This window comes from Danio aesculapii, chromosome 25, assembly GCF_903798145.1.
Source record: "Danio aesculapii chromosome 25, fDanAes4.1, whole genome shotgun sequence".
NCBI lineage: Eukaryota > Metazoa > Chordata > Actinopteri > Cypriniformes > Danionidae > Danio > Danio aesculapii.
The window spans coordinates 20891358-20918685 of record NC_079459.1 but is presented as its reverse complement, the minus strand read 5'-3'; the positions used below and the strand labels follow the sequence as shown (position 1 = coordinate 20918685).

The window sequence follows — 27328 nt, the reverse complement described above, 5'->3', positions numbered from 1 at the left end:
TTTTGTCTTGAACGGTGAACATTTTCATCTTCATTATCCTTCACCCAGGCATCATTTGTTCTTCTCTCTGTCTGTGGTGTTTTCGTCGTTCAGTGGGTACGGGGTGAGGTCCAGTGTCAGAAGGCGGCTGAACATGCATTCATCAAACTGTAATGAAAAAGAGATGCGAAATGAATTAGAGAACTCATTTGTGAACTTGGATTTGCAAGTGCTTATTTTGAAGAAGTTTAGTTTTTTCAGATACATGAACCCTCATTTACAGTTTTTCTCAGTGGCTTCGGTGCATTTCTCTCAACATTATTTACATTTGCACAACAGTTCATGCATTTCTCAAAACAATTAGTACAAACTGCGAAACCTAGTTGATAACCTGCAAAAGTGTGTCACTTGCTCAAAATGGAGAGCTCATTCCTCAAAAGCAAGTATTAGTGTCAATGAAAGTGTCAGTGTCATCAAGATGAAAAGTCCTGACACCATTGTTTATGAACAAGATACTCAAATGGCTTTGTCATGTTTTCATTATGACAGTTTACTCACCACTACAGCACTATATACTATTAGCACAGCCATTTGAAAACTACAGTAAAGTTAGACATCACTGCATTTAGTGAGGTATCTGAGTACAAGACACTGAATTTGTATGTTTCACATGTTTACTGCTTTTGCTCTTTGCAATTCTAATTTATTCACAGCATTGTGCAAAATAATAAACACACCCTTATTTACAACAAACATAACCTTCCTTTGAGTAGAGCTGTGCACAACTGTAAACAATATTGCAGTACTTATTGGAACTGAATCTACAACATACACAGGTCTGTAAATCATTCATGAAATTGTTCAATTTAGAAGACATTTTCAGGAAAAAAAAAGAGTTTAAAAGTTTTATAAAATGAGCTTGACAGAACTAGTTCAACATTTGTGTATGTAATGATTCAGATAATGAAATGAGGACTATTAGTTTTATATGGAATGACTATTCAGCTTTCACAAGTTTAGTTCATTTTGACTGACATGACATAAGCAGATGATAATGTTATAAAACAGCAGAGAGTTGTATGAAAGCAATTGATGCATGTCCAAAAGCATTTGCAATTTGGTGGAAGGAATGAGAAACTGCTACTATGATGTGCACAACTGACTAATTGCTTTAAGAAATGCATGAACTGTTGTGCAAATGTAAATAGTGTTGTGAGAAATGCACCAAAGCCACTGAGAAAAACTGTAACAGATGGAAGAGTTTGTATTTTGGATCAATTCATAAATGCAAGAGTTTGCACTGATGCACAATCATTTCATAAATGCAAGATCTTGCATGTATAATCAGTGTATATTTACAGTTTTTCTGTCGCTTTGGTACATTTCTCAGTTCAGAATTGAAATTCTCAAAACTACCTGTTCAATCTTCAGTTCATTGTGTCAGTTGTGCACATCAGAAAAGCAGTTTCTCATTTCTTTGAACAAGTTGCAAATGCTTTTGTACATCCATACAAATGATTGTGTGCAATTCTCTGATGTTTCCTACATTATCAATTACTCATGTTGATCAAAATCTATTATTTTGGTCTCAGTTAAATAGTCTTACTCCTGACAACATTCAATTGTTTGTTCATGGCGTAAGTCTTTACATGCAAAATGGTTGAACAAGTTGTCATAATGTATTTTTCTATACACTTCCATTAGATCTGTCTACAATTGGCAAATTTCTCCCAGGTGAATGTTGACCTTTTCTAATGAAGGTGCATCTGAAAGTAAATTGTCCTATGTTCACATTTTGTTTTCTTTTTTTTTTGTAATCTGCAGTGCTGTCTTTTTCTTTCTGTATCACAATGACATGATCTGTCAAAAAACTACAGTACAAACAGCAAAAAAATGGCATAGTTTCCATCAGAACAGCCCTCCAGAGTACAGTTATATTGACAACATAACTGAGGGCGTTCTCACACTATGTACAGTTGGCTTGAACCATGCTGAAGTTCGGTCGTCCCCCTCACCCTCTCCCCCGACGGCCTGCACTCTTACTACATTCGGGCCTGAGCATGCTCACATCATCGATGATGCGCTGTTCAGTAAGAAGATGCGCTCTCACTCAGCACAGTGGAGATTTCTTTAGTTATATCATTTTCATTATTTGATATGCAGTGACACAAATTATTCGCCGAACAGATGAGCCACTTTTGACGCTCATAATTAATCATAAAAGTCCTCGTGCTGCAGCAATTAGGAGGTTTGCTGAAGGTGCAGTGAGGGGTTTGTGTCTTTAATAAACTACGACAGTTTGCATTGTAAGAATGATTAATAAATCCATATGAAGCAGTCCCTTAAAAGTCACGTCTCGTCTTCAGTTTCAGGCTTAGGTGCGCTTTGCACTCACACTAAGGGCCTACTCACACTATGCTATCCAAACCGTGCCCAGGCCCGTTTCCCGGATCGTTTGAAAAGTGTGAGTGCTCTGAATTGGGCTCAGGCATGGTTCACTTGGCCGGCCCTGGCCCGGTTGGAAGAGGTGTGCCAGAGCGCGGTTCACTTGTAGTGTGAGTGCGAAGTGTGAGCCCGAAACTAAAGACGAGACGTGACTTTTAAGGGACTGTTTCATATGGATTTATTATTCATTCTTACTGTTCAATGAATGCAAACTGTCGTAGATTATCTAAGACATAAACTCCTCACTGCACGACAGCTGCACCTTCAGCAAACCTAATTCCTGCAGCACGAGAACTTTATGATTCTTTATGAGCGTCAAAAGTGGCTGATCAGTGAAATATTTGACTGCATCCCAAACGACTAAAACAATATAACTAAAGAAATCCACTGTGCTGAGTGAGAGCGCTTCTTCTTACTGAACAGCGCGTGCTTCGGTCCAGTTCAAGGCAACTGTACATAGTGTGAGTACGCCCTAAAAGCATACCGTGCCAAAGCCCAAGTGAATCACGTTCTGGCACATCTCTTCCAACCGGGCCAGGGCCGGCCACCTGAACCGCACCTGAGCCCAATTCAGAGCACTCACACTTCTTAAACGAACCGGAAAACGGGTCTTATCCGCACACAATGACACAAGGACTTGTCATTCTGATAGCACTGACACATCCACTGGCACATAAATTTAGTTTTGAGAGATGAACTAAGGATTCTGAGCAAAAGACTGGCTTTTGCAGGTAATCCATGGTGTTTTGCTATATGTGCGCATTGTTCTGAAATATGCACTTACTGTTTTGCAAATTTCAATTCTGATCTGAAAAATGTACCAAAGCGACTGAGAAACACTGTAAGATGCAAGAAAGATCAGTTGAAAAAAGTTTTTGCATGTATGATCAGTTTAGTAGCACAAGATTTTGTAAGTGCAATCAGTTTATAAACGCAAGATTTTGCAACTATTATCAACATAAATTCATGTTTTCGCATGTATGGTCACTATAAATGAAAGTTTTTGCATGTATGATCACTACTAATTAAAGTTTTTGCATGTATGATCACTTTATAAATTCAAGATTTTGCACATATGATCAGTTTCTAAATGCAAGTTTTTGCATGTATGTTTTTTTATTCAAGATTTTGCATGTATGATTACTTTATAAATACATCATTTGGATAATTTTGCGCATATGATCAGTTTATAAATGCAAGATTTTATATGCATTATCAAGCTACAAGTGCAAAATTTTGTATGTATAATCACTTTATAAATGCATTTTTTGCATGTATGATCAGATCAAGATTTTATACGTATGATCAATTTATAAGGGCAAGATTTCGCATGAATGATCAGTTTATAAATGCAAGCTTTTATATGTATTAGGGATGTCCTGATCAAGTTTTTTTGCATTCAAGGCTGAGTTATTGGTGTATATCTACCGATACCGAAACTCGATCTAATACTTCTGTAATGCATAAAAAAAGAATAAAGAAAAGCAAAGAAACAGATCCAGGGCGTTCCTTATTTTTCTTTAATTCACCTTATTTTAACATTCAACAACTCTGTTAACAAACAGAGCACTTCTGTGAGGTAGCTTGAACTATCAAGTAATAAATAACATCAATTCTTCACCTTTGGACTTTACAGCAACAGTAAATATAAAAAAAATCTAATATAAAAACAAATACCACCTCAACTTAAAATACCCGGCAGGCAATCCCAAGTTTACATATCTCAGTTTGCTATGGCAATATTGTCTTTATAATGCTTTATAATACCTCCAGACCACAGACATACTCGCACTTTCCGCTTCAAGCTGCTTCCGTGTTCTACTTTGCCAGCACTTAACCAATAGCATCAAAGTGATGTTATGCCGCATGCATTGCTGTTTCTGTGTGAAGTCAAGAAAGAGGTCTAACTCTGTGCCTATTTATACATATATATTCGAATCATGATCGAGAGGTAACACCCGATTCCGATCAAGTCTGAAACCATGTGATCGGGCCCGATTTCAAATCACATGATCGAATCTGGACATCCCCAATATGTATGATCAATTTATAAGGGCAAGATTTTGTATGTATGATTACTTTATAAATGCAAATTTGTGCACATACGATCATATCATAAATGCAAGATTTTGTATGCTTGTTCAATTTATAAATGTCAGAGTTTGTATGTATGCACAATCATTTTATAGATGTGATGGTGTACTTTCACAAACAGCTCCATTACACACTGCATGAAAGTTTATATTAGAAAATGCATAATAGGGGTACTTTAAAACTCAAAGTAAATCATCTGATTTGGTATGAAACCTATTAACTCTAATTCTGATTTTATGGTGTCTCTAAACTGCTTGAATAACGAGACTGATGTAATACAGGCAATCTGTATGGAATTTACCATTGAATAGACTCCAAGAAGAGCATCTGCCCGCGAGTAGAACTCCTCCTTCAGGGAGATCACAATGATCTGACAGCTCTCTCTCGACATCATCCGGAAAAATCCCGTAACCTGCAGCGATGCTGAAATCTCTTTATCATGGCAGACGGTGGGATTTCAAAACACCGTGGATGTAATTGAAGTTAGTCTGACCTTGCCAATGTTTGTGTTGTCCAGAGCGGCATCCACCTCATCCAGCACAAAGAACGGAGCAGGACGAAAGCTATGATGGAATGGCGATAACATTGACAGTTATATCACATGCAGTTTTGTTTAAAGTCAGATGTTACATCACATTTATTATACCTGTGAATGGCAAAGACCAAAGCGAGAGCGGCGATGGCCTTCTCTCCTCCTGACAGGTTGTCCATAGCCATGAATCGTTTCCCAGGAGCCACACAGTTATAGTTGATGCCGTCTAGGTAGGGCTCGTTTGGATTTTCAGCACTGAGAATGGCCTGGAGGATGTATATACAAACAGTTTCATACAACAATACAACAAGCAAATGATCAGTGATGAGGGGAGAAGAATCCACCTGAGCGCTGGCGTTTCTGCAGAGTTTCTTGTAGATCTGGTCGATAACAACAGACACGTGTTCAAAGCACTGGCTGAAGAGATGGAAGCGTTTGGCCTTCACCTGCTCAAACTCCTGATTGCACTTCTTGGTGGTAATTGTGCTGATATCGAACGCTGATGTGCAGAGGATTTATGAGGGTAGAGGGGTAAAAACACACAAACATGATTGATGTTTTATGTGACAGATGGTTATGTTGCAAAAGTAAACTTAAAGCCCAAAATGATGGTTATTAGAGCTAATAGCTACACAAATCATGTTTTCTTAATGTTTTCTATTAACTCTTTTTTTAAATTTATAATTATTTTATAGGGGTTTTCACCTTTATTGATAGGACAGTGGAGATTTAAAGACAGGAAAGTGTAGGGAGCAGAGAGAGGGGAAGGATCGGCAAAGGACCTCAAGCCGGGAATCGAACTTGGAACTCGGATATGTAGACCCACTAACCACTAGGCTATTGGCGCTGACTGTTTTCTATTAACTCTTAAGTAAATAACTGAAATAATAAAAAAGGAAACAAAACCTTTCACTTACCAAAACATTTGTCTACTAAAATGAAATGAAAATTAATTTACACGACACAGCCATTTAAAAATAAAGCCAGCAAAAAGAATAAAAACAATAATAGCATATTTTAATAATAGACTTTTTGGGTGCCAAAGATTTTGTAAGATATTATTTAAGTCTTTTAATTATGGAGCGGTTTTTAATTTTTTAACAACATACACATTTATTAATAAGATATATTATATAGTTTTTAAAAGCTGTTCAAGAGAAAGTCAGAAAAATATAAGATGAATGAGAATGTTTAAAAAAGCAACTGCAAGAAATAATGTAAAAAAAGACAGATGTACATCTGTTAAAAGGGTAAATCTAAGAAATAAATACCATAAGGAATTAGAATTTCGTAATTGATTTAGCAAATTTAAGAAAACATATAAATATGAAGTGATAAATAATTATATGACTCCGTATTAAAAAATACTGAACGTCTCATCAGAATATTGAAGTAATTTTTGGATTGTGTATTTCTGTAATGTTTGAATTTTTTTAATGCAATTTTGTTTAATTCTGAATTTTCATGTTCAATCTAATTTTGTTTATTCGGTTTTTATCAAATTAGCAAATGGTGTTCATCAGTTAATTATGTATAAAGGCAGTGCATAATAAACAAGGCTTCAGCCTACACCTCTTTTGGTAACTATATGGTTATACAATTAATATTTAAAATGATGGTAGGGAGAACCGAATAAAAAATAATCGAATTGAATTAAATTAGTCTTAAGTAAACAACAAGTTTGTTCTACCCTGGACAAGTAAAATGTTTGTACACTGCAACTGAGAAAACCATTTTGATCTTATTAATCTTCCATCAATTTAACCAATTTGTCATCAGTTTCCCATATTTCTCTGAACAGTTGATCAAACTTAATTCTCCCAATTCTAATAGGCCAGCAGCGTTATTTCAGCTTAAAACAGCATTTACAGTTTTTCTTGCTTTGGTACATTTGATTTTAGCTCTGCTTTTAACACTGTCCAACCACATGTTTTAATTAGAAAACTAAAAAAGTTAGGAGTAAACTCTACAATTATTGAATGGTATCACTCCTTTTTAACTAATCGAACTCAGGCAGTTAAAGTAAATAATAGTTTGTCCCAAGTCAAATACAGTAGTTCTGGTGTCCCTCAGGGTTGTGTGAGCTCATCACTTCTATTTACTTTATATACTAATGAGTGTTCAAGTAGGCACTCACAGAATCTTATTTTTAAATACTCAGACGATACAGTCATTTTAAGCCTGCTAAACAAACAAGATCCTGTTTCTGTTTATTTTTCTGAAATTGATTCATTTGTTGAGTGGTGCGACAAAACTTTTTAAAAGTAAATACAAAAAAAACAAAGGAAATAATCTTTGATCCCAAGTGTGTTGTTGAGCATTTACCAGTGTTTGTACATAATCAAGAAATCACTCAGGTACAGTCATACAAGTATTTGGGAATTTACATAGACAGGTCTCTAACATGGGACACTCATGTAAACTGGATCTGTGAAAAGCTTTACCAAAGACTGTATTTTCTACGAAGGTTGTGGTTTTATGGTGTTGATAAGAAAATCATGTACTTATTTTATCAAGCTGTATTTGAAAGTGTTATCAGGTATGGTCTATCTACATGGTATGGCAATCTTTCTGTAAATCTGAAATCAAAAATTTTCAATATTATCAGAATTGCTACAAGACTAATAGGTTCTGAAACTTTTACTAGTATACAAACACTCTACGAGCAATGCACTCTAAATGAAGCGAAAAGAATTTTAAGTAATCCATCTCATGTACTCTTTCCATTTTATGATCTTTTACCTTCTGGTAGAAGATACAGAACTTTCCGCTGGAAGCGGAACAGACTGAAGAACTCTTTTATTCCAGTGTCAATCAGACTGTTGAACACTGATCGATAGTGTATGTAATTCTTTTGTATGTTGACCTATTTTTAATTGTTTTTATGTTAGAACCTGCTGATGTGCTGTGTGAGTCCACAGAAAATTTCCCCTTGAGGGACAATAAAGTATACAAACAAACAAACAAACATTTCTCAGATCAGAATTGAAATTTTGCAAAACAGTAAAAGCATTTCTCAAAACAACGCGTACAAATAGCAAAACACCGTGGATTACCTGCAAAAGCCAGTCTCTTGCTCAAAATCCTTAGTTCATCTCTCAAAACTAAATTTCTTTGTCAATGAATGTGTCAGTGCTATCAGAACGAAAATACCTCGAGTCATTGTGTGTGGATAAGACAGTCAAATTACTTAGTCATGTTGTCAATGTAACAGTGCACTCTAGAGGGCTGTTGTGACGACAGAAAGGAAAAGACAGCACTGCGTAGCACAAAGAAAAAACTAAAGTAAAAATGTGAACATAGGACTCTCCTTTGAGATGCTCCTTTATTAGAAAAGGTCAACATTCACCTGGGAAAATTTTACCAATTGTAGACAGATTATGGAAAAAAAGTCTAATGGAAATAGATCGAAAAATGCATTATGAAAAAATATTATGACAACTTGTTCAGCCATTCTGAATCTAAAGACTTGAACAAACAATTAAATGTTGTGGGTGGTGAGACTATTCAGACAGAGACCAAAATAATAGATTTTGATAAACATGACAGAAGCAATTGATAATGTAGGAAGCATCAGAGAATTGCACACAATCAATTTTATGGATGTACAAAAGCATTTGCAGCTTGTTCAAAGAAATGAGAAACTGCTTTTCTGATGTGCACAACTGACACAATGATCTGAAGATTGAACAGGTAGTTTTGAGAATTTCAATTCTGAACTGAGAAATGTACCAAAGCTGAATTATACTATTCAGAAATACTAACAGAGACTGCATTTCTCTGATTAGTCTACACCATGACATTTAAACGTGCGAGTATTTGTCCCGTACCATCCAGAACCTCCCGGTAGCTGTCCTTCACCTCTCTGATCTTTTCTAGAGCTTTGAAGTTTGGCGCTCTAGACATCATGATCATGGACTCCAGAGAAGAGACGCCCTCTTTGAGCTTCTCCAGCATAGCCTCCACTTCACTCTCTTCAGTGAGCATCTATAGACACATAATACATCCAAAACACTTCCACAACATTTCAAATCTGAGATAGACGTCAAATTCTACCTTAAGGCTGTTGTCCAATGATGAAAAATCAAACACCATCTGCGCCTCTCGTTCGAAAATGTCCAATGTGCTGACGCTCTGAGACTCTGAGTCTAGCTGTAATTATGTTAGATGACACTTAAGATAAATATGTAAGGGGAATAATCTTATTTGGAGCAGATGTGACCCTCTATTTGCACCTGTATTTCACTGATGTCATCCAGTGCTCCTGAGATCAGCGTCAGCGGGAGACCGTCTATTTTACAGGTTAAAAGCAGGTTGTGTTTGGTCAGTCTCAGGTGTTCTAGAGCCGCATCAGTGGAGATCGTTTGCTTCTGAAGCTTCATCAGCACCCTGAGGACACGCACAAGAAATAAAAAGTGATCATTAAAAGAAAAAATAAACAATCTTCTGTTTGCCGAAGCTGAGATGCCCACTTGTTTCTCTCCTGGAGGCCTTTAAGAGCCTTGTCAAGCTCTGTCTTGGCATTGTTGATTAAATTAGTCTTTTCTGAAAGCTGGTTGTTCAGTTTGAGCAGATTTGATTGGGTTTGCTCCACAGCTATCAAAATGTTGTCTTCCCCCTATGAAACAAACAGCAAAAATGACTCAACAGTACTACATTAATATAAAAACAAAAAAAGCACAAAAACTTCTTAAATCATAGACAAACTCTATAGACAAACTCTAAATGTATTGTTTTACTAGTACTTGTATGTATTTACATGTCTAAAACATAAAATAAACATTGGGTGGTTAAAATCTCTGCGTAATTGTGATAATATGACACGTCATTCTCTGGCTCAGTGCCAGCCAAAGCGCCAAAGCTAAGTTTGAATTTTCACGTCATGCTTGTAACAAGTAACAAGTAAACACTAGCACCAGGGACATTACGTTCCCCACTTCAAATCGGAACAAAGGTAGGATTCTGTAGCGACTTACCCTTCCTCCTTATCAAAGACTCTAAAGTGTTTGTGTTTTACTGTAGGTGCTGGATCACTGCCGTAGTGCTTCCGTCATAACTTTTGCATGTTTGGCCGTCAACACATTTTTGTGTTTATTTAGTGTGAAATTCTCCCACACCTTGGATGACTAGGGTCGCACAGATTTCTCTGCCTTCGCCATGTATCTTTCCTCTAATGTTACCTCAGCTTGTTTTTTTGCTCTGTCCTGTCTACGAGGCGCTGATCTCTGCTGGCGACAATGCGCAAGAGGCAGAGTGCATTCATCCCGCTCCGCGTTCAACTAAAGTTTTTTAATAATCAAACGTCTCCACGTTGAGCGGCACGACAAATCGATTATGTAATTCGTTGCCAACGCTTTTAGTAATCGATTTTAATTGATTTAATCGATTCGTTGTTGCAGCCTAGAAATATCTTAACTATTTGGAAAACAACTCACGCCATATCAATCAAGAAGTAATAAATAAATAAAAAAGAATAAAAACAGATTAGATTTACTGGTTTAAATGTGCCATAAAAATATGAATAATAATAAAAATTATTTATTTTTTAAAATTTTCAAAATACTTTTTGGTCTTTTTTGGCAAATGTTCATGTATATCTGTTATTCAGAACCACTACAAATCTGTGCACACTCTTAGATTTGGATTTAAGGTATCCATTCTAAAATATTGTAAAACCAGAGCCCATAATTTTCTGATCAAAAACAAAAGTGAAGTGAGTTTGCCTCTTTTAGGCTGATAATGATGTTCTTCTCTCTCTCTATGGTCTCCTCAATCTTCTTCATCAGTTTGACAAGTTTCTCCAGCTGAGCCTGTTCATACTCGAGCTGTGTACTTAGACGGGTTTGCTGGGACTCGAACTGCAGGCTGGACAATCAGGACAATAATTAGTCAAATTTAGTACGCAATTAGCACCAGTTTATCGTCATTCTAAATCTCAGTTTTTTTATGATTCAATTTTTCTATTTTCTTCAATAATTTAACAGTACCATTAGTTTAATCATTTTAATGTCCCATTTCCTTTTCCCTACACAACATCATCAGTTAGAGTAATCAGATATTGCTATCATAAATCCAATAAAATAAACACAGATATATATTACAAACTTAAAACTCAGTTTGAATCCTGCGTGGTTATACAGAAACATGGTAATCATCGCTTAATAACTGCATATGTGTTTAGATCTTACCGCTTCTTCTCAAGCTCCTGCTGCAGTCGGAGATAATCCTGCTCATACTCACGGATGTTTGCCACACCAATCTCCGTGCAGAAGTCTGCAAACACCAAATCCTCCATCTAAAATATAAGAAATCAATTGAGCATGAGAACTAATAATGACCGTTTAATGTCTGACTTTTTAAAAATTATTCTATAGAGATTAGAGTCACAAATAAGAACATACAGCAAGGTAAATAAGTACTGAACACGTCACCATTTTTCTCAGAAAACATATTTCTAAAGGTGCGTTGACTTTAAATTTTCCCTGAATGTTGGTAACAACCAAAGAAATCCATATATGCACAGAAAACAAAACTAATTAGTTTACAAATTAAGTTTTGTGTGATAAAATGAAATGACACAGGGAAAAAGTACTGAACACATGAAGAAAGGGAGGTGTAGAAAGGCAATGAAATCTCTCAGTAGTTCTTCAGCAACCCTCTGCCCTTCGTCAGTGTAAATTAATATCAGCTGCTTCAGTTTAACATCAACAATATAAGGATGACGAAGATGAAACCAGGGTGGACATTTCAGCAGGACAATGATCCAAAACACAGCCAAGGAAACTCTCAAATGCTTCCAGAGAAAGAAAATCAAGCTGTAGAATGGCCCAGCCAATCACCTGACTTGAATCCAATAGAAAATACAAAATATAGATCAGATTTGATAGACGAGACCAACAAAATTATCAGGATTTTAACACTCTGTAGAAGTCTGTAAAAAACTCACACCTGAGCAATTAATCTGACTTCATTCTCCATATGAGAGGCATCGTATTCTCATCTTGTTTTTATTAGTCAAAAAAAAGTAAGTATATTTTTATTATAGTTGTCGTCAACACTTAATTTTTATTTAGTTTTCAAAGATAGAAACAGCATTGAAGTCTCATTTTTGTTCGTAGAAAAAAATCTTTTTTACATTGTTTTTGTCAACGAAATAAACACTGGTTATTACACAAAGTAATTTTTCTTTTTTTGTTGTTTTGTTTTATTTTTATATTTGAATGGCTTGGGTTTTTAACAAAATCATTTCCATGTCAACAGCTCCTTTAGAAATATTATTCCCAGGAAAAACATGACGTGTTCAGTACTTGTTTTTCAGCTGCTTTCAAAGATAATCGTCACAGGCAAATAATTAAGTAAAAATTTTGATTAGCTTAACAAAGCTGCATTTATTTTGTAAAATTACAGTATAACAGTTTTACAGTTAAATATTATTCCAAATTATGTTAAAAATATATATTTAAATATTTATATTTTTTAAAATGCATTCCTGTGATGCAAAACTTTAATTTTCACCAGCTATTACTTCGGTCCTCAGTTTCAAATTAACCTTCAGAAACTGTTCTCATAAGCAAATATTTTGCTCAATAATTATTATTGCCATAGCTGAAAACAGCTGTCCAATATTTTATATAATTTTGGTTAATAATAACATTAGAAATATATTTACTAGCACTAATAAAAGTAATGTATTTTGCTTTTATATAGAGTAAATTATAAATAGATGTTTAAAGTATTGCAAAAGTAAAATCTGAATAATCTAAAATAAGTATTGATTTCATGATTTATAGTCATTCACTCAAATACATTTCAAGCTCTTTAAAACAATTGTGTTCAACTTAAATTCAACTGACATGATGAATTTTGTCTTTAACGGCCTTCATCTCACTATCCTTCAATTCCACGCTCTCAGTTTGAATCTCAATCTGGGCCTCAAGATTGGAGAGCTCACTCCTGAGTTTGGAAATCTCCTGAAGTGCACACACACAAATGTCAATTTAAATCCATGATGCTAAAGTGGAGGAACAGGGGAAAGACAAAAACAATAAAGAGAGACGGAGGGGTTGACTTGCGATCTGAGCAGCTGGGATGCTCTTCCTGCGGATGGAGTCTAGTTCAGTGTTAGCGTATTTGAGGCGAGTCTGGTTTCCCTGAGACTGAGCCCTGATCTGCTTCAAGTCCACTTCCTTACGCTTCAGCTTCATCAAGGCCTACATATAAATCAACAACATTAGCATACATCATGACACATACATACATCAAAGTATCTTCTTTTGTGTTCAACAAAAGAATAAAACTCATAGAGGTTTGGAAACACTTGAGGGTGAGTAAATAGTTAGTAATTTTCCATTTTGGTGTGAACTCAAGTCTTAATACCTTGGGTTTCTTTTAAAGAAATGAAAATCAGAACAGTTTGGTCTTATCATGTGTGTTTATATATTTAAATGTAAAGTCCTTTTTTTTATTTACTTATCCAAAATCTATGACATTATACACTCATTTTAATATTTATAACTGTATTCTTTGATTCTGCCTATTTATATCTGCAATACAAACATCACTGGACCCTATTCTAGCACACTTACACGGAGCTCAGATGACAGCTTATCCTTCTCCTCCTTAAGTTTGTTCATATCCTTCTCTTCCCAGCGTCTAGCTTTCTTGCTCAGGTCCGAAGAGCCTCCTGAAATCACCCCAGACTTCCGAAACAAGGTGCCATCAAGAGCCACCGTCTAAACATAGTGATCGGGATAAATAATAAGCAATGAAATTGGCCAGAAATAATAGTAATGATTTGTTTTTTTGCCTTTAGAGTTGGAGAGACTTAAACTCGGGACTCCAGGAGTGCTCAGTCACTTCACATGAGGCTAATGGCGCTGACAAAAATAATATCTTTCAATGCACCTGTGTGCCATCTCACCTGAAGACGCTCAGGACCATCAAAGGCGATTCGACGGGCATCTTTCAGAGTCTCACAGACCAGTGAGTTTCCACACACATACTGGATCACCCTCTTCAGCTGAGGGGCATTTTGTGAACACTGAACCACATCCACCACCATCTTGGCTCCCTGTACTTCTCTCAGACGCTCGTTCAGAATGGGCACCTGATCCACGTACAGAGAAATTGTAATCCAAATGAAAACATACTTAAAACTACTTAGTAAATAAAAAAGGAATAATGATTTGAGAAAGACCTTGATGTTTCACTCACATCTATATAGTCAATAGGAAGAAAAGTCTCTGGTTCGGCTCTTTCCTCTTTCAGGTATCGAATGCAGTCATGAGCCACAAAAGCAGACGTCACAACAATAGCGTTCATGTTCTTGCCAAACACCTTTGTTACTGCAAGTTGGTATTTCTTGTGGATGGGCTGGCAGAGCTCCACCAGACGACCATACTGAAGGTAAAAATGCAGATGGGTTGAGTTGCTGGTCACAAGATACAAAATACTATAATAAGGGAATGTGTGAACCAGGTGTTACAATCTAAGCGATAAAGCACTGTGTTTTGAAACCCGTTCATTTCAATGGCATGAGCCGTGCAAGGGTGATTTGGGAGCGCACTGTTGACTAGCTTGCACATGCACTGTGGTCACAATTCAAAATAGCTTAACATCATGCTACGTCTATATTCCACTCATGTACCCATATACAGTAAGTTAAGGGTTAGGGTTATTCATTTAATTAATAGACGGTAGCTGACAACAGTGAATGTAATCACAATAGGTCAATGTGAAATGGACCGCTCTATACTTTAACATTTTGTTTTAGTTTTTTTCTTGTGAAAAAGGTAAAAATGAGGAAAATGAGATTAAAATGACTACTTTTATTAAACTTTAAAAGATGAAATTAAATAAATAATACTGTAAATATACTAGGCTTGGGCGATATCCAAATTTTGATACCGTCAAACCTCCTCCTTATTTTATTTTAGTATACGGTATTACCGTAAGAGATGATGTGTTCATCTCTGTGTTTGGTCGAAACCCGAAATACTGCCAAACTGCAGAGATCAGGTCACTTGGTGCACGACTCGGCATCTTTCCTCACCTCTCTCTCCTCCATATTGTCCCGTGATGACAATAACACATACCCATTTTTAGGCATTAAATAAATAATATTTCATATTTAATACTTGTCTCCTATTTAAGTGCATACCCGCGGTGTAGCATATTACCATATTACCATCCAAGCCTAAAATATACAGTAATATTTTGCAACAGGGATATCTTGGTATAATGTAAGTTTGAAACCAATATAATGTTATTTAATATGAAACTACGCAGATGGTGCTCTGTGGTGCGGCAGAAATTTAAACGGCATCCTAAGTCGTAGCTGGGCACTGAAGACCGTCGCCCAGATGCATGGCAAAATGCATGGCGCATGGTGCATTCGGCAATCTGACTCTCTTAACTATAATAAACTAAAAATGTATTTACCTTGGTGTTGTTCAACAGCTTTCGATTTCATATCACAAAATTAGACATAAAAAAAATTGTACTTGGTGTACACAAAAGTTGTGAGAAATCAGGATAAATATCACCTCAAACAAAACAGTCCATGATTTATTAAATCAATACATATTTGCCCTGGGTCAGCAGGTGTGAACTGAGGTGCTAATACTGTCTCATGAACAAACATGAATATTTCCTCCAAGCCCAACAGCGAATATGAGAATAGCTAATAGTAATAGTAAACAGTAGTAAACAGTATCTTCCGGTAGAGTGCTTAGAACTTCGTTAGGTATTGTCATCAGCCAGAGCAGTGTTTCTCAACTGGGTGTTGAATACTGTTTTCAGTGGCTATTCTGGCTGATTTGCATGTTGACTCTAATCCGGAGCAGTTACATTTCATTTAGATAATTTGTATTGTGTAGTATTTACCATAGTATATGTTTTTCTGCCATTTCAAAATGCCACTTTATTTTCACTTCGTGACACTTTTTTAATCAATGTGTTAGTGGGACAGTACAGTAAGCTGCCTTTTTGTGTCAAACATTTTGGTGAATTACATTTGATTGGGTTGGATATATATTCATCACTGTTGCGATGACGAGGCTCCATTTAAACGGCACAAGATGCCGTCTGACAACGAGGGGAAAATGCCTTGCAGCAATTGTTCTCCATCCCATTAGATCACATTTTTTAAAATAATCAGTCCTGGAGGTGGTGCTGATTGACAGCAGTTAGTTTAAAGACGTTAAAAGCAAGTAAAATAAATTAGTTTTTCTCAGCGGCTTTGGTGCATTTCTCACAACACTATTTACATTTGCACAACAGTTCATGCATTTCTCAAAACAATTAGTCATTTGCGCACATCATAGTAGCAGTTTCTCATTCCTTCCACCTAATTGCAAATGCTTTTGGACATGCATCAATTGCTTTCATACAACTCTCTGCTGTTTTATAACATTATCATCTGCTTATGTCATGTCTGTCAAAATGAACTAAACTTGTGAAAGCTGAATAGTCATTCCATATAAAACTAATAGTCCTCATTTCATTATCTAAGTCATTACATACACAAATGTTGAACTAGTTCTGTCAAGCTCATTTTATAAAACTTTTAAAATCTTTTTTTTTTCCTGTTAAATGTTTCTAAATTGAACAATTTCATGAATGATTTACAGACCTCTGTATGTTGTAGATTCAGTTCCAATAAGTACTGCAATATTGTTAACAGTTGTGCACAGCTCTACCCAAAGGAAGGTTATGTTTGTTGTATATAAACTGTGTTTATTATTTTGCACAATGCTGTGAATAAATTAGAATTGCAAAGAACAAATGCAGTAAACATGTGAAACATACAAATTCAGTGTCTTGTACTCAGATACCTCACTAAATGTAGTGATGTCTAACTTTACTGTAGTTTTCAAATGGCTGTGCTAATAGTATATAGTGCTGTAGTGCTGAGTAAACTGTCATAATGAAAACATGACAAAGCCATTTGACCATCTTGTTCATAAACAATGGTGTCAGGACTTTTCATCTGGATGACACTGACACTTTCATTGATACTAATACTTGCTTTTGAGGAATGAGCTATCCATTTTGAGCAAGTGACACGCTTTTGCAGGTCACTAGGTCTTGCAGTTTGTACTAATTGTTTTGAGAAATGCATTAACTGTTGTGCAAATGTAAGTAGTGTTGAGAGAAATGCACCAAAGCCACTGAGAAAACTATCGTTTTTACCAAGCTGCCTACCAGAAGTCCTTAGCATCTTAGCATAGTGGGTAATTTTGCGTTCTAAAAAAAAGGTCTATAGCTAACAAGCAAAATGTTGTCAATTTTAATTCAGATGCAGACATTAATTTTTTTTTAAATATTGGCTGTATAAGCTGATTGTGACAGTACCACAGTGTCAGGGTAGAGTCTCCTGAGGCTTTCCAGCACTTCGTCTCGTTTCTGCTGTCGTCGGTTCTCTTGGCTGTCCAGACGGGCGTTCTGCAGCTTGGTCAGCACTTGTGTGAGCTCCACATTCACCTCCTCGATACGCACAAGGCCTTTGGCCAGCTCCTCTGACAGCTGCTCCTCCTGCTGATGCTGCTCCTCCAGAGTTTGGCTTCAGAGTAAAATGATGAGTAATATTTGACTAAATCATGTTAATCAAATATAAAATAACTCATACAATGTCAAATAAAACAAAAACACAATCTTATTCATATGCAAAATTTCAGCTCTTCTGCAGAGTTATATGAAGGAGTCATACGTTGTACTGTTGACATATTCCTCCAGTTTTTCTGCCCTTCTGCTGATATCCTCCAGATGAGTTTGACTATGTTTGATATTTGCCTGCAAAACAAACATTTATGTAATAATTATAAAACATAATCTGACTCCTCACATAGTTTATTCTCTGAGTATGACTTACTGATAGACAAATTTAGGCTTCCTGTGTGCAGATAAAAAATTTTTTTTGTAAGTCGATTAGACTCAGCAGGCACAGAGCATCAAAGTCATTAAAATTAGGTTAGATTTACGTTGTGACGTCAGGTGACCAAAATGCAATTCAATTAGCCAGCGTCTAAAGACAATGTTATTTTGATGTCCAATAACGACATCAAATGACGTTGATATTTGGTTGATTTTAGGACGTGTTAAAAAGTGATCAAAATCGTCGAGCCAACACCTTAAACTAACGTCATATTGACGTCAAATACTGACATTCATTAGTCAAGTATGGCAACCAAAATTTAACATCTGACAGACGCCATAGTGGTAACGTCCACACAACGTCAAGCTGTAACATCATTAGACGTTGATATGTGGTTGATTTTAGGTTGGACACTGGACATTGATGTGGGCCTGACGTTGGGTTCTGACGTCAACCCGATTTTCATTTCCATGTTGACGTCCTGTGGCTGCTGGGGACTTTTAAATATGTAAAAATAAATTATCATTTGAATGTAATTTACTGTTTTATTAGTGTTCATATATTATTCATATATTCATATAGTGTTTCATATACTGTTCATATATGTTGTTGTTTATTCAGTGCATGCAAATAGGGGCCTTGGGTTCAAGGCGAATTTTCCCACTGGGGACAATACAGTATAATGAATGAATGAATGAATGAATGAATGAATATTAAAATCATAAGCATCTTAGATTTTTTGTATTTTTTTGCCATTACATTGCATTTTTTTAAACATAGAGTCAATGTGTTTTATGTATTTGAAATAATAAAATAAAATATTAAATAAAAATAAAAAGTAAAAAGGCAATCATGAAGATCTAAGCCAACCTGAATCTCACTTTTCCTCCTCAGGTCAAACTGGAGCTTCTCACGGTCTGCTTTTACCTCCCAGTGCAACTTCTCTGCGCTTTGGTTTAAAATGGCTCCCTTCTTCCTAGCTAACTCTTTGAGTTCCTTATAACGCTCCATCTGCACAGACAAACAAAATATAACATCAACATAACATTGCCCTATTATTGACACTTAAAATAATTTATTCTGCTAATATAATCCCATCACCAGCTAAAAAAAACTTTAGATTATTCAATACAGTCTCAGATGATAAAATTCAGTCCTATTTTTACTTCTATGGTTATTATTTTACATCACATTTTACATTGATGTTTTCATTGAGCGACTGCTCATAAAACACTCATTTTAACCTGGCTCTCCTGCAGCTCTACTCCTGCTCCTCTTCGAGCCTCCTCCTCCTCCATCTGCCTCTCTGAGGTCTTCCAGGCTCTCTCCAACTCAGTCAGCTCTCTCTTCAACTCCTCCAGCTCCTGCCCCTTCTTGGCCTGTTGAATCTGGTTCTTTTGAAGAGATCTGCGAGCCTCCTGCACTTTCTGCTCATGGTGGGAGGTGTTCACTTTAGCTTTGATGTACTGAGGCCTCTGCTGATTGAGAATCTGCTCCTGAGATCTGGAGGAACATTATGCAGAGAGTTTTTTTCAGTGCCTCATGAAATGGTATACTTTATTTTATTTAATTACATCATTTGAACAGATATATTAACATGCGTTTTTGCTCCGGTTTCCCCCACAGGTGGTACAGGTGTGGTACAGGTGAATTGGATAAGCTAAATTGTCCGTAGTGTATGAGTGTGAATGAGTGTGTGTGGATGTTTCCCAGAGATGGGTTGTGGCCGGTTTCCAGCCGGAAGGGCATGCGCTGCGTAAAACAAATGCTGGATAAGTTGGCGGTTTATTCCGCTGTGGTGACCCCAGATTAATGAAGGGACTAAATGAATGAATGAATATTAACATGCTCATAATTTATTAAATATGCATTATTAATATATTTTAATGGATAATAATTATCTATTTTTTATTCCAAATAGAAAATAAACAAGTGTATTACAGTTTTTCTCAGTGGCTGTGGTGCATTTCTCTCAACACCATTTACATTTGCAAAACAGTTAATGCATTTCTAAAAACAATTAGTACAAACTGCAAAACCTAGCTGATAACCTGCAAAAGCGTGTCACTTGCTCAAAATGGATAGCTCATTCCTTAAAAGCAAGTATTCATGTCAATGAAAGTGTCAGTGTCATCCAGATGAAAACTCCTGACACCATTGTTTATGAACAAGATGTTGTCATGTTTTCATTATGGCAGTTTACTCTGTATATTTTTTCCAATGCAAAAAAGTCAGATTTTGGTGACACTTCCTGAAAATGCTCAAGACAGCTGTATATACTATTTGCACAGCCATTTGAAAACTACAGTAAAGTTAGACATCACTGCATTTAGTGAGGTATCTGAGTACAAGACACTGTATATGTATGTTTCACATGTTTACTGCATTTGCTCTTTGCAATTCTAATTTATTCACAGCATCGTGCAAAATAATAAACACAGTTTATATACAACAAACATAAACTTCCTTTGGGTAGAGCTGTGCACAACTGTAAACAATATTGCAGTACTTATTGGAACTGAATCTACTACATACACAGGTCTGTAAATCATTCATGAAATTGTTCAATTTAGAAACATTTAACAGGAAAAAAAAAAGATTTTAAAAGTTTTCTATAATAAACTTGACAGAACTAGTTCAACATTTGTGTATGTAATGATTCAGATAATGGAATGAGGACTATTAGTTTTATATGGAATGACTATTCAGCTTTCACAAGTTTAGTTCATTTTGACTGACATGACAAAATCAAATGATAATGTTATAAAACAGCAGAGAGTTGTATGAAAGCAATTGATGCATGTCCAAAAGCATTTGCAATTAGGAGGAAGGAATGAGAAACTGCTACTATGATGTGCACAAATGACTAATTGCTTTGAGAAATGCATGAACTGTTGTGCAAATGTAAATAGTGTTGTGAGAAATGCACACTGGAGATCACTGGAGAACTACAACTACCATGATGCGGTGCGCCAATCAACACACGGTTCAGCTGACAATAATCCAGACACTTACACACACACAGAGAGAGAGAGAGAGAGAAACACAGACAAACCTGAAACTCATGATCAATGATTACATGGACTATAAATCCACCTCTCATTTTCACAAACACTGCTGAGTCTTGTTCAGTTTTTCTATAGCATTACGAAGTGGTTTTTCTGGGGCCTCATGTATCAACGCTGCGTCCGCACAAAAACTTTGCGTACGCCAGATTTTACGCTCACTTTTGGATTTACTAACGATGAAATGAATGTTAGAATGTGCGTTGGTTCACGCCAACTTCATGTCTGGCGTACGTGCATTTGTGTGTTTGTTTTATTTCCATTGGTGACTCCTAGAGGCAATTATCTTAATTTGCACACTACAAAGTGTCTTTGAGCCGTGCAATGCCAGCTATATGGGACGGGATCATCCGCATGTCTAGCAGGTTTATAAGGTTTCCATACCATGCAGTTGACCAGCCAAACATTAAAGCACAATTTGCTGCGATCGCCGGTTTTCTCAATGTAATCGGAACGATTGACTGCACGCACATTGCAATAAAGGCGCCATCTGAAGACGAATTGGCTGAATCAGAAACATTTCCATTCAATAAATGTGCAAATAATATGTGACGCTCAAATGCGCTTAACATAATACACACACTTATTAATGATTCCTACTTGTCTTCCTCGTGATGAAGAGTAGGCAAAATCTGATATGTAGTGGGGGAAAAAAGAAGAGTGAGTTCATCAGACGCTGGGTTCGAACCGAGTCCATGATCGAACGTGTCAAAACATGTTGCCATGCGCTTTACGAGATACGCCACTCACATATGGCGTTACATTAGACCATTTCTTTTTAAATTCACTCAGAGTGCGATGTTCAGACCCAAGTGCGTTAACCGCGGCAGCTAAACTCTCCGGCTCTATTTTTTTCTTTTGTTATTAATTCCGGAAGACAAACTTGCAAATTACACAGTTTTCCTCCAGTCTACATCTAATAGGAGCACCTCCAATTCACATTCTGTTTAAAGTTTCTCTTTTTGCTTGCTTTTGCCATTGCTTTTTCGTTTGGATTTGCCAAAGTAGAGTCATTAGCATATTCATACAGGGGAGGAGGCAGGGAGGGGTTTTGCGCTCAGTTTCACATTTATTTGGATGTACAAAGAGAATATGCGTGGGATTCAGCGTACGCAGTGTTTCATACAAAGCTGCAAATGTGCATATGCAGTAAAAATTCAGATGTATGAAACACTGCGTACGCTGAATCCGTACGCATATTCTCTTTGTACATCTAAATTAACGTGAAACTGAGCTTTAGTTTAAATGTTTTAGTATGATTTCAACGCAATTCTTCGTACATGAGGCCCCTGGTCTCGTCCTTCCGTGTTTTGATCCTTGCCTTTTATTCTTGTTGATGTTATTTTGCCACCTGTACTGCCATTTGCCTGTTTCTGACTACACTTCGGGATTACCCTGATGATGCTGTTTGACCGTTGCCTGCCTGACCATTCTGTTTAATAAACTGCATGTGGATCCTCAACTCCGTTGACCAGCTTCCCTACGTTACAATTGTGAAGCACAGCCTTAAAGGTGACTTCTTAATATTTTGATCATAACAAACTATACATTAATTGGAAGCTTAATTATTCAGGTCTTAATTTAAAAAAATGGACACTTATGACTGTATTGTATTATATATATGTATTGGCTGTAGTATGTAAGAATGTAAGGGTGATTCCCAATGCTACAGTAGGTTACAGCTAATTTTAGTCAGAATTAATAATCATAAAACTTTCAAATATTCATAAATAAAACTATTTAAATGTATTTTATGTTTGTGCCTAGATTGTGATATGTATGCATATGTACATATAGAATTATGAAATCTTATATATAAACACATGGAATTATTTTACATAGGATACGTTTAATTAAATATTTTTTTTATTACAACTTTTTTGTAATTTGTGTGATTTCAGCAACATTAGCAGTCAGTGTGACTGACCTGATCTCCTTCTCCAGCTGCTGAAGTTCTCTGTTCAGACGCCCGTGTTCTTTCTTCCGGGTCTTCACAGTTTGTTCCCAGACATCCAGGCTGATCTTCTGCTGTGCTGCAGCCTCCTGCATGTCCCCCAGTGAAGCAGACTGTGCGTCAATGCTTTTCTCATTGTGAAAGAGCTGAAAGAGGGTCAGTTGAAGCTTGCATTCTCTGAGATCATCCACCAGCGACTGATATCTTTGTGCCTGACAAAATCAAAACAAAGACATTATCGTTAAGATTTTCTGCATTACATCTAAATATTACAACATCTGTCACAGGTTTCAGTGTAATACCTCGGTCTTATCTTTGAAGACTTGTTTCTTCTCAGCTGTAGCTGCTTTCTTCCTGTTAAAGTGGAACTGGGTGTCCTCTTTGGCTTTCTGCAGGACCGCCAGCTTGGTATCGTATTCGATATTCAGATCTCCAGAGCCACTGATACGTTCAAACATCTTTGTTCGTTCCTTAGCATTCATCATAGCGATTGACTCCACAGCACCCTAAAGATCGCGAATGAATAAATATGATAACCCCCAAATGCTGCTAAATTTGTTGCAAATTTAATTACTAAAGCACCTGATACACCAGACAATTCTTGGCTTTCACCACGATGCCAATCTTCTGCAGCTCTCCAGTGTACTTCCCCAAAGTGACATGTCTACCATTCACAAGATACTCTGAAGACTCCCCTGTAAAATAAATACATTCATTAATTTTCCTTCAGCTTAGTCCTTTATCTGTCAGAGGTCATCACAGTGGAATGAACCGCCAACTATTCCAGAATATGTTTTACACTGCAGATGCCCTTCCAGGCGCAACCCAGTACTGGGAAACACCTATACATTCACACACTCACTCATACACTACGGCCAATTTTGTTTGCCCAATTCACCTACACTCACCAGCCACTTTATTCGGTAAACCTTACTAGTACTGGGTTGGACCTCCTTTTGCCTTCAGAACTGACTTAATCCTAGATTCAACAAGGTACTGGAAATATTCCTCAGAGATTTTGGCCCATATTGACATGATAGCATCACACAGTTGCTGCAGATTTGTCGGCTGCACATCCATGATGCGAATCTCCCATTCCACCACATTCCAAAGGTGCTCTATTGGACTGAGATCTGATGACTGTGGAGGCCATTTGAGTACAGTGAACTCATTGTTATGTTCAAGAAACCAGTCTGAGATGATTCACGCTTTATGACATGGCGCGTTATCCTGCTGGAAGTAGCCATCAGAAGATGGGCATGGTCAACAATACTCCGGTAGACTGTGGCACTGTAATGTAATGTAATGTAATGTGTATTTATATAGCGCATTTATTGTATATGGTTATACACCCAAAGTGCTTCACAATCATGAGGGGGGGTCTCTCCACACCACCACCAGTGTGCAGCATCCACTTGGATGATGCAACGGCAGCCACAGAACAACGGCGCCAGTGCGCTCACCACACATCAGCTATTGGTGGAGTGGAGAGACAGTGATAGAGCCAATCCTGACACAATGCTCAATACTAATGGGCCCAAAGTGTGCCAAGAAAATATCCCCTACACCGTTACACCACCACTACCAGCCTGAACCATTGATACAAGGCAGGATGGGTCCATGCTTTTATGTTGTTGACGCAAAATTCTGACCCTACCATCCAAATGTTGCAGCAGAAATCGAGACTCATCAGATCAGGCAACGTTTTTCCAATCTTCTATTGTCCAATTTTGGTGAGCCTGTGCTAATTGTAGCCTCAGTTTCCTGTTCTTAGCTGACATGAGTGGCACCCAGTGTGGTCTTCTGCTGCTGTAGCCCATCCGCCTCAAGGTACGATGTGTTGTGTGTTCAGAAATGCTCTTCTGCATACCTTGGTTGAAACTAGTGTTTATTTGAGTTACTGTTGCCTTTCTGTCAGCTCGATCCAGTCTGGCCATTCTCCTCTGACCTCTGGCATCAACAAGGCATAAACCCTAGAGATGGTTGTGCGTGAAAATCCCAGTAGATCAGCAGTTTCTGAAATACTCAGACCAGCCCATATGGCACAACAATCATGCCATGTTTAAAGTCACTTAAATCACCTTTCTTCCCCATTCTGATGCTCGTTTTGAACTGCAGATTGTCTTATAATAATAATAATAATAATAATAATAATAATAATAATAATAATTCCTTACATTTATATAGTGCTTTTCTAGACACTCAAAGCGCTTTACATACTGAGGGGAATCTCCTCATCCACCATCGGTGTGCAGCATCCACCTGGATGATGCGACGGCAGCTATATTGCACCAGACCACACACCACACACCAGCTGATTGGTGAAGAGAAGACAGAGTGATGAATTTTGATATGGTGATGGTTAGGAGGCCATGACGGACAGAGGCCAGTGGGCAAATTTGGCCAGGATGCCGGGGTTAAACCCCTACACTTTTTCGAAGGACGTCCTGGGATTTTTAACAACCACAGAGAGTCAGGACCTCGGTTTAACGTCTCATCCGAAAGACGGAGCTCACTGAGCAGTATAGGGTCCCCTTCACTATACTGGGCTGTTAGGACCCACATACACTGGAGGTTAAGTGCCCCCTACTTGCCTCACTAACACCACTTCCGGCAGCAACCTAGCATGCAACCTAGCATCCAGGCACCGAGTGGGCGACCATGTGAGAGTTGCAGAGAGCTAGCTGCCGGTCTCGACCATGTCTACATGTATTGAGTTGTTGCCAGGTGATTGGCTGATTAGAAATTTGCGTTAACAAGCAGTTAAGAGAGGTGTACCTAATAAAGTGGCCAGTGAGTGAATAGCACAACTCTGGATTGTGGGGGAAACCAGAGCACCCGGAAGACACCCAAGCCACCAAGGGTTCCATCTTTAAGCCAAATATCAATTTCCCTGACTTTCCCTAACTAAAACTTTCATTTCCATGACATATAATAAGCATAAAAACAGGTTGCTGTTGTGCTTTTATTAATATCAAAATAATATGTAGAAAAAAAACATATTAAAAATGTTTTATCTTGAAAATAACTTTGCATGATTTTATTAGCCAGAATGAAAACAATGAATAATTTGCCTCAGACTTTGAAAAAACAAACAAAAAAAACAAGTGCATGCTGTTTATGCAGCTGTGAAGTGTTTTACACTTTATAGGGGTTTTATAAACATTATATTTAGCTTTTCCACCATCAAACTGGTCATTTTAAAGCCAAAGCTAAAATAATTTCCCTGACTTTTAATGTCTGCAATAGACCCTTTAAAATTCCATATTCCAGAAATTTCATGACCTGTGGGAAACCTGAAAATATTATCGACAGAAAATGTTTCAGTTCAGTTCAATTATACATTTTAATAAAAACCAAACCACGTGCACCTGAAATGCGTCTGCTGAAGGTCATTTCCTCATCGTCGTCTCCACAGTAGATCATGGTCACGCTGGCTGAAGTGGACACTGGGTTGCCAATGTGGGCACCGTGGATGAGATCTCTAGTGTGTTTAACGCGGAGATTAGCTGCTCTTTCTCCCATCACAAATCCAAGAGCATCCATGACATTAGATTTGCCTTGAAGCAACAATGAAAACTGTCAGTAACATTAATCAGTACTGATGATGACTCCTACAGCCATGCAGGACATCTACATGAAGCATGTATTTGTTGCTATTGTTGGTGTGAGAAGATCACATGGTATATTACATACAGTTGAAGGCAAAATTATTAGCCCTCCTGTGAAAAAATTGATTAATTTTCATATATTTCTCAGCTGCTGAATAACTTAACAGAAGGGTGGTGTGTTCTGAAACGTTAGCTAACCTTAAGGAGGCTATTAATACTGACAGTAAACGTTAACTGTTAATTAGATAATAATAATATGTGTGGTAACTGTTCGTCTTCAGAAATCAACATGACATGTTTTGGCAGCAGTATCCCCACGTTAGCGGTTAACATATTTAATTGCCTCCTTTTCCATTTAAAAGCTTATATTACAGAGACGTAAAACACACTTAATATAGTGATAATGACACCATATTCTCAGATATACAGAGAGTAATTTGTCTAAAACGTGTCTTACGTTAATACAGAACGACTTTTAGGTAATATCATTTTAGCTAAGTTAGCATGATATTGTGTAGAGCAGTTTAGCAGTTCAGTTCAGCTTAATTATGGACTTACCTGATCCGTTGGTGCCAATTATGCAATTGAACCTTTTAAATGGACCGATAGTTTGTTTTCCTCTCCAGGACTTGAAATTTTCGACGTCTAATTGTTTTAAGAAACCCATAATTAGGTTTGTTGATGAAACGGACAACTTCGTTTACTTGACTAAGTTACTGACAGAAAAAGTGAAGGCGGGAAACTGCGCCCTGCTGCTGATCACCTCAACACAAA

At 37.1% G+C, this 27328-nt stretch overlaps 1 protein-coding gene across 1 annotated transcript; it reads right to left on the bottom strand.

Annotated features, from left to right (window-relative positions):
- smc1b (structural maintenance of chromosomes 1B) lies at positions 1 to 27221 on the bottom strand. Its single transcript, XM_056451305.1, has 23 exons — positions 27113 to 27221; positions 26315 to 26503; positions 23526 to 23638; positions 23246 to 23449; positions 22917 to 23155; positions 19169 to 19427; positions 18795 to 18935; positions 17760 to 17842; positions 17405 to 17612; positions 14264 to 14449; positions 13971 to 14156; positions 13636 to 13782; positions 13123 to 13260; positions 12904 to 13020; positions 11239 to 11345; positions 10774 to 10915; positions 9523 to 9668; positions 9286 to 9439; positions 9107 to 9202; positions 8881 to 9037; positions 5395 to 5549; positions 4820 to 4930; positions 1 to 147 (listed from the first exon to the last, which is right to left on the bottom strand). Exons 1-23 carry the CDS (start codon positions 27219 to 27221, stop codon positions 52 to 54), a joined length of 3483 nt encoding a protein of 1160 aa, XP_056307280.1. The 3' UTR covers positions 1 to 51.
- Between the last annotated feature and the right edge of the window lie 107 nt (positions 27222 to 27328).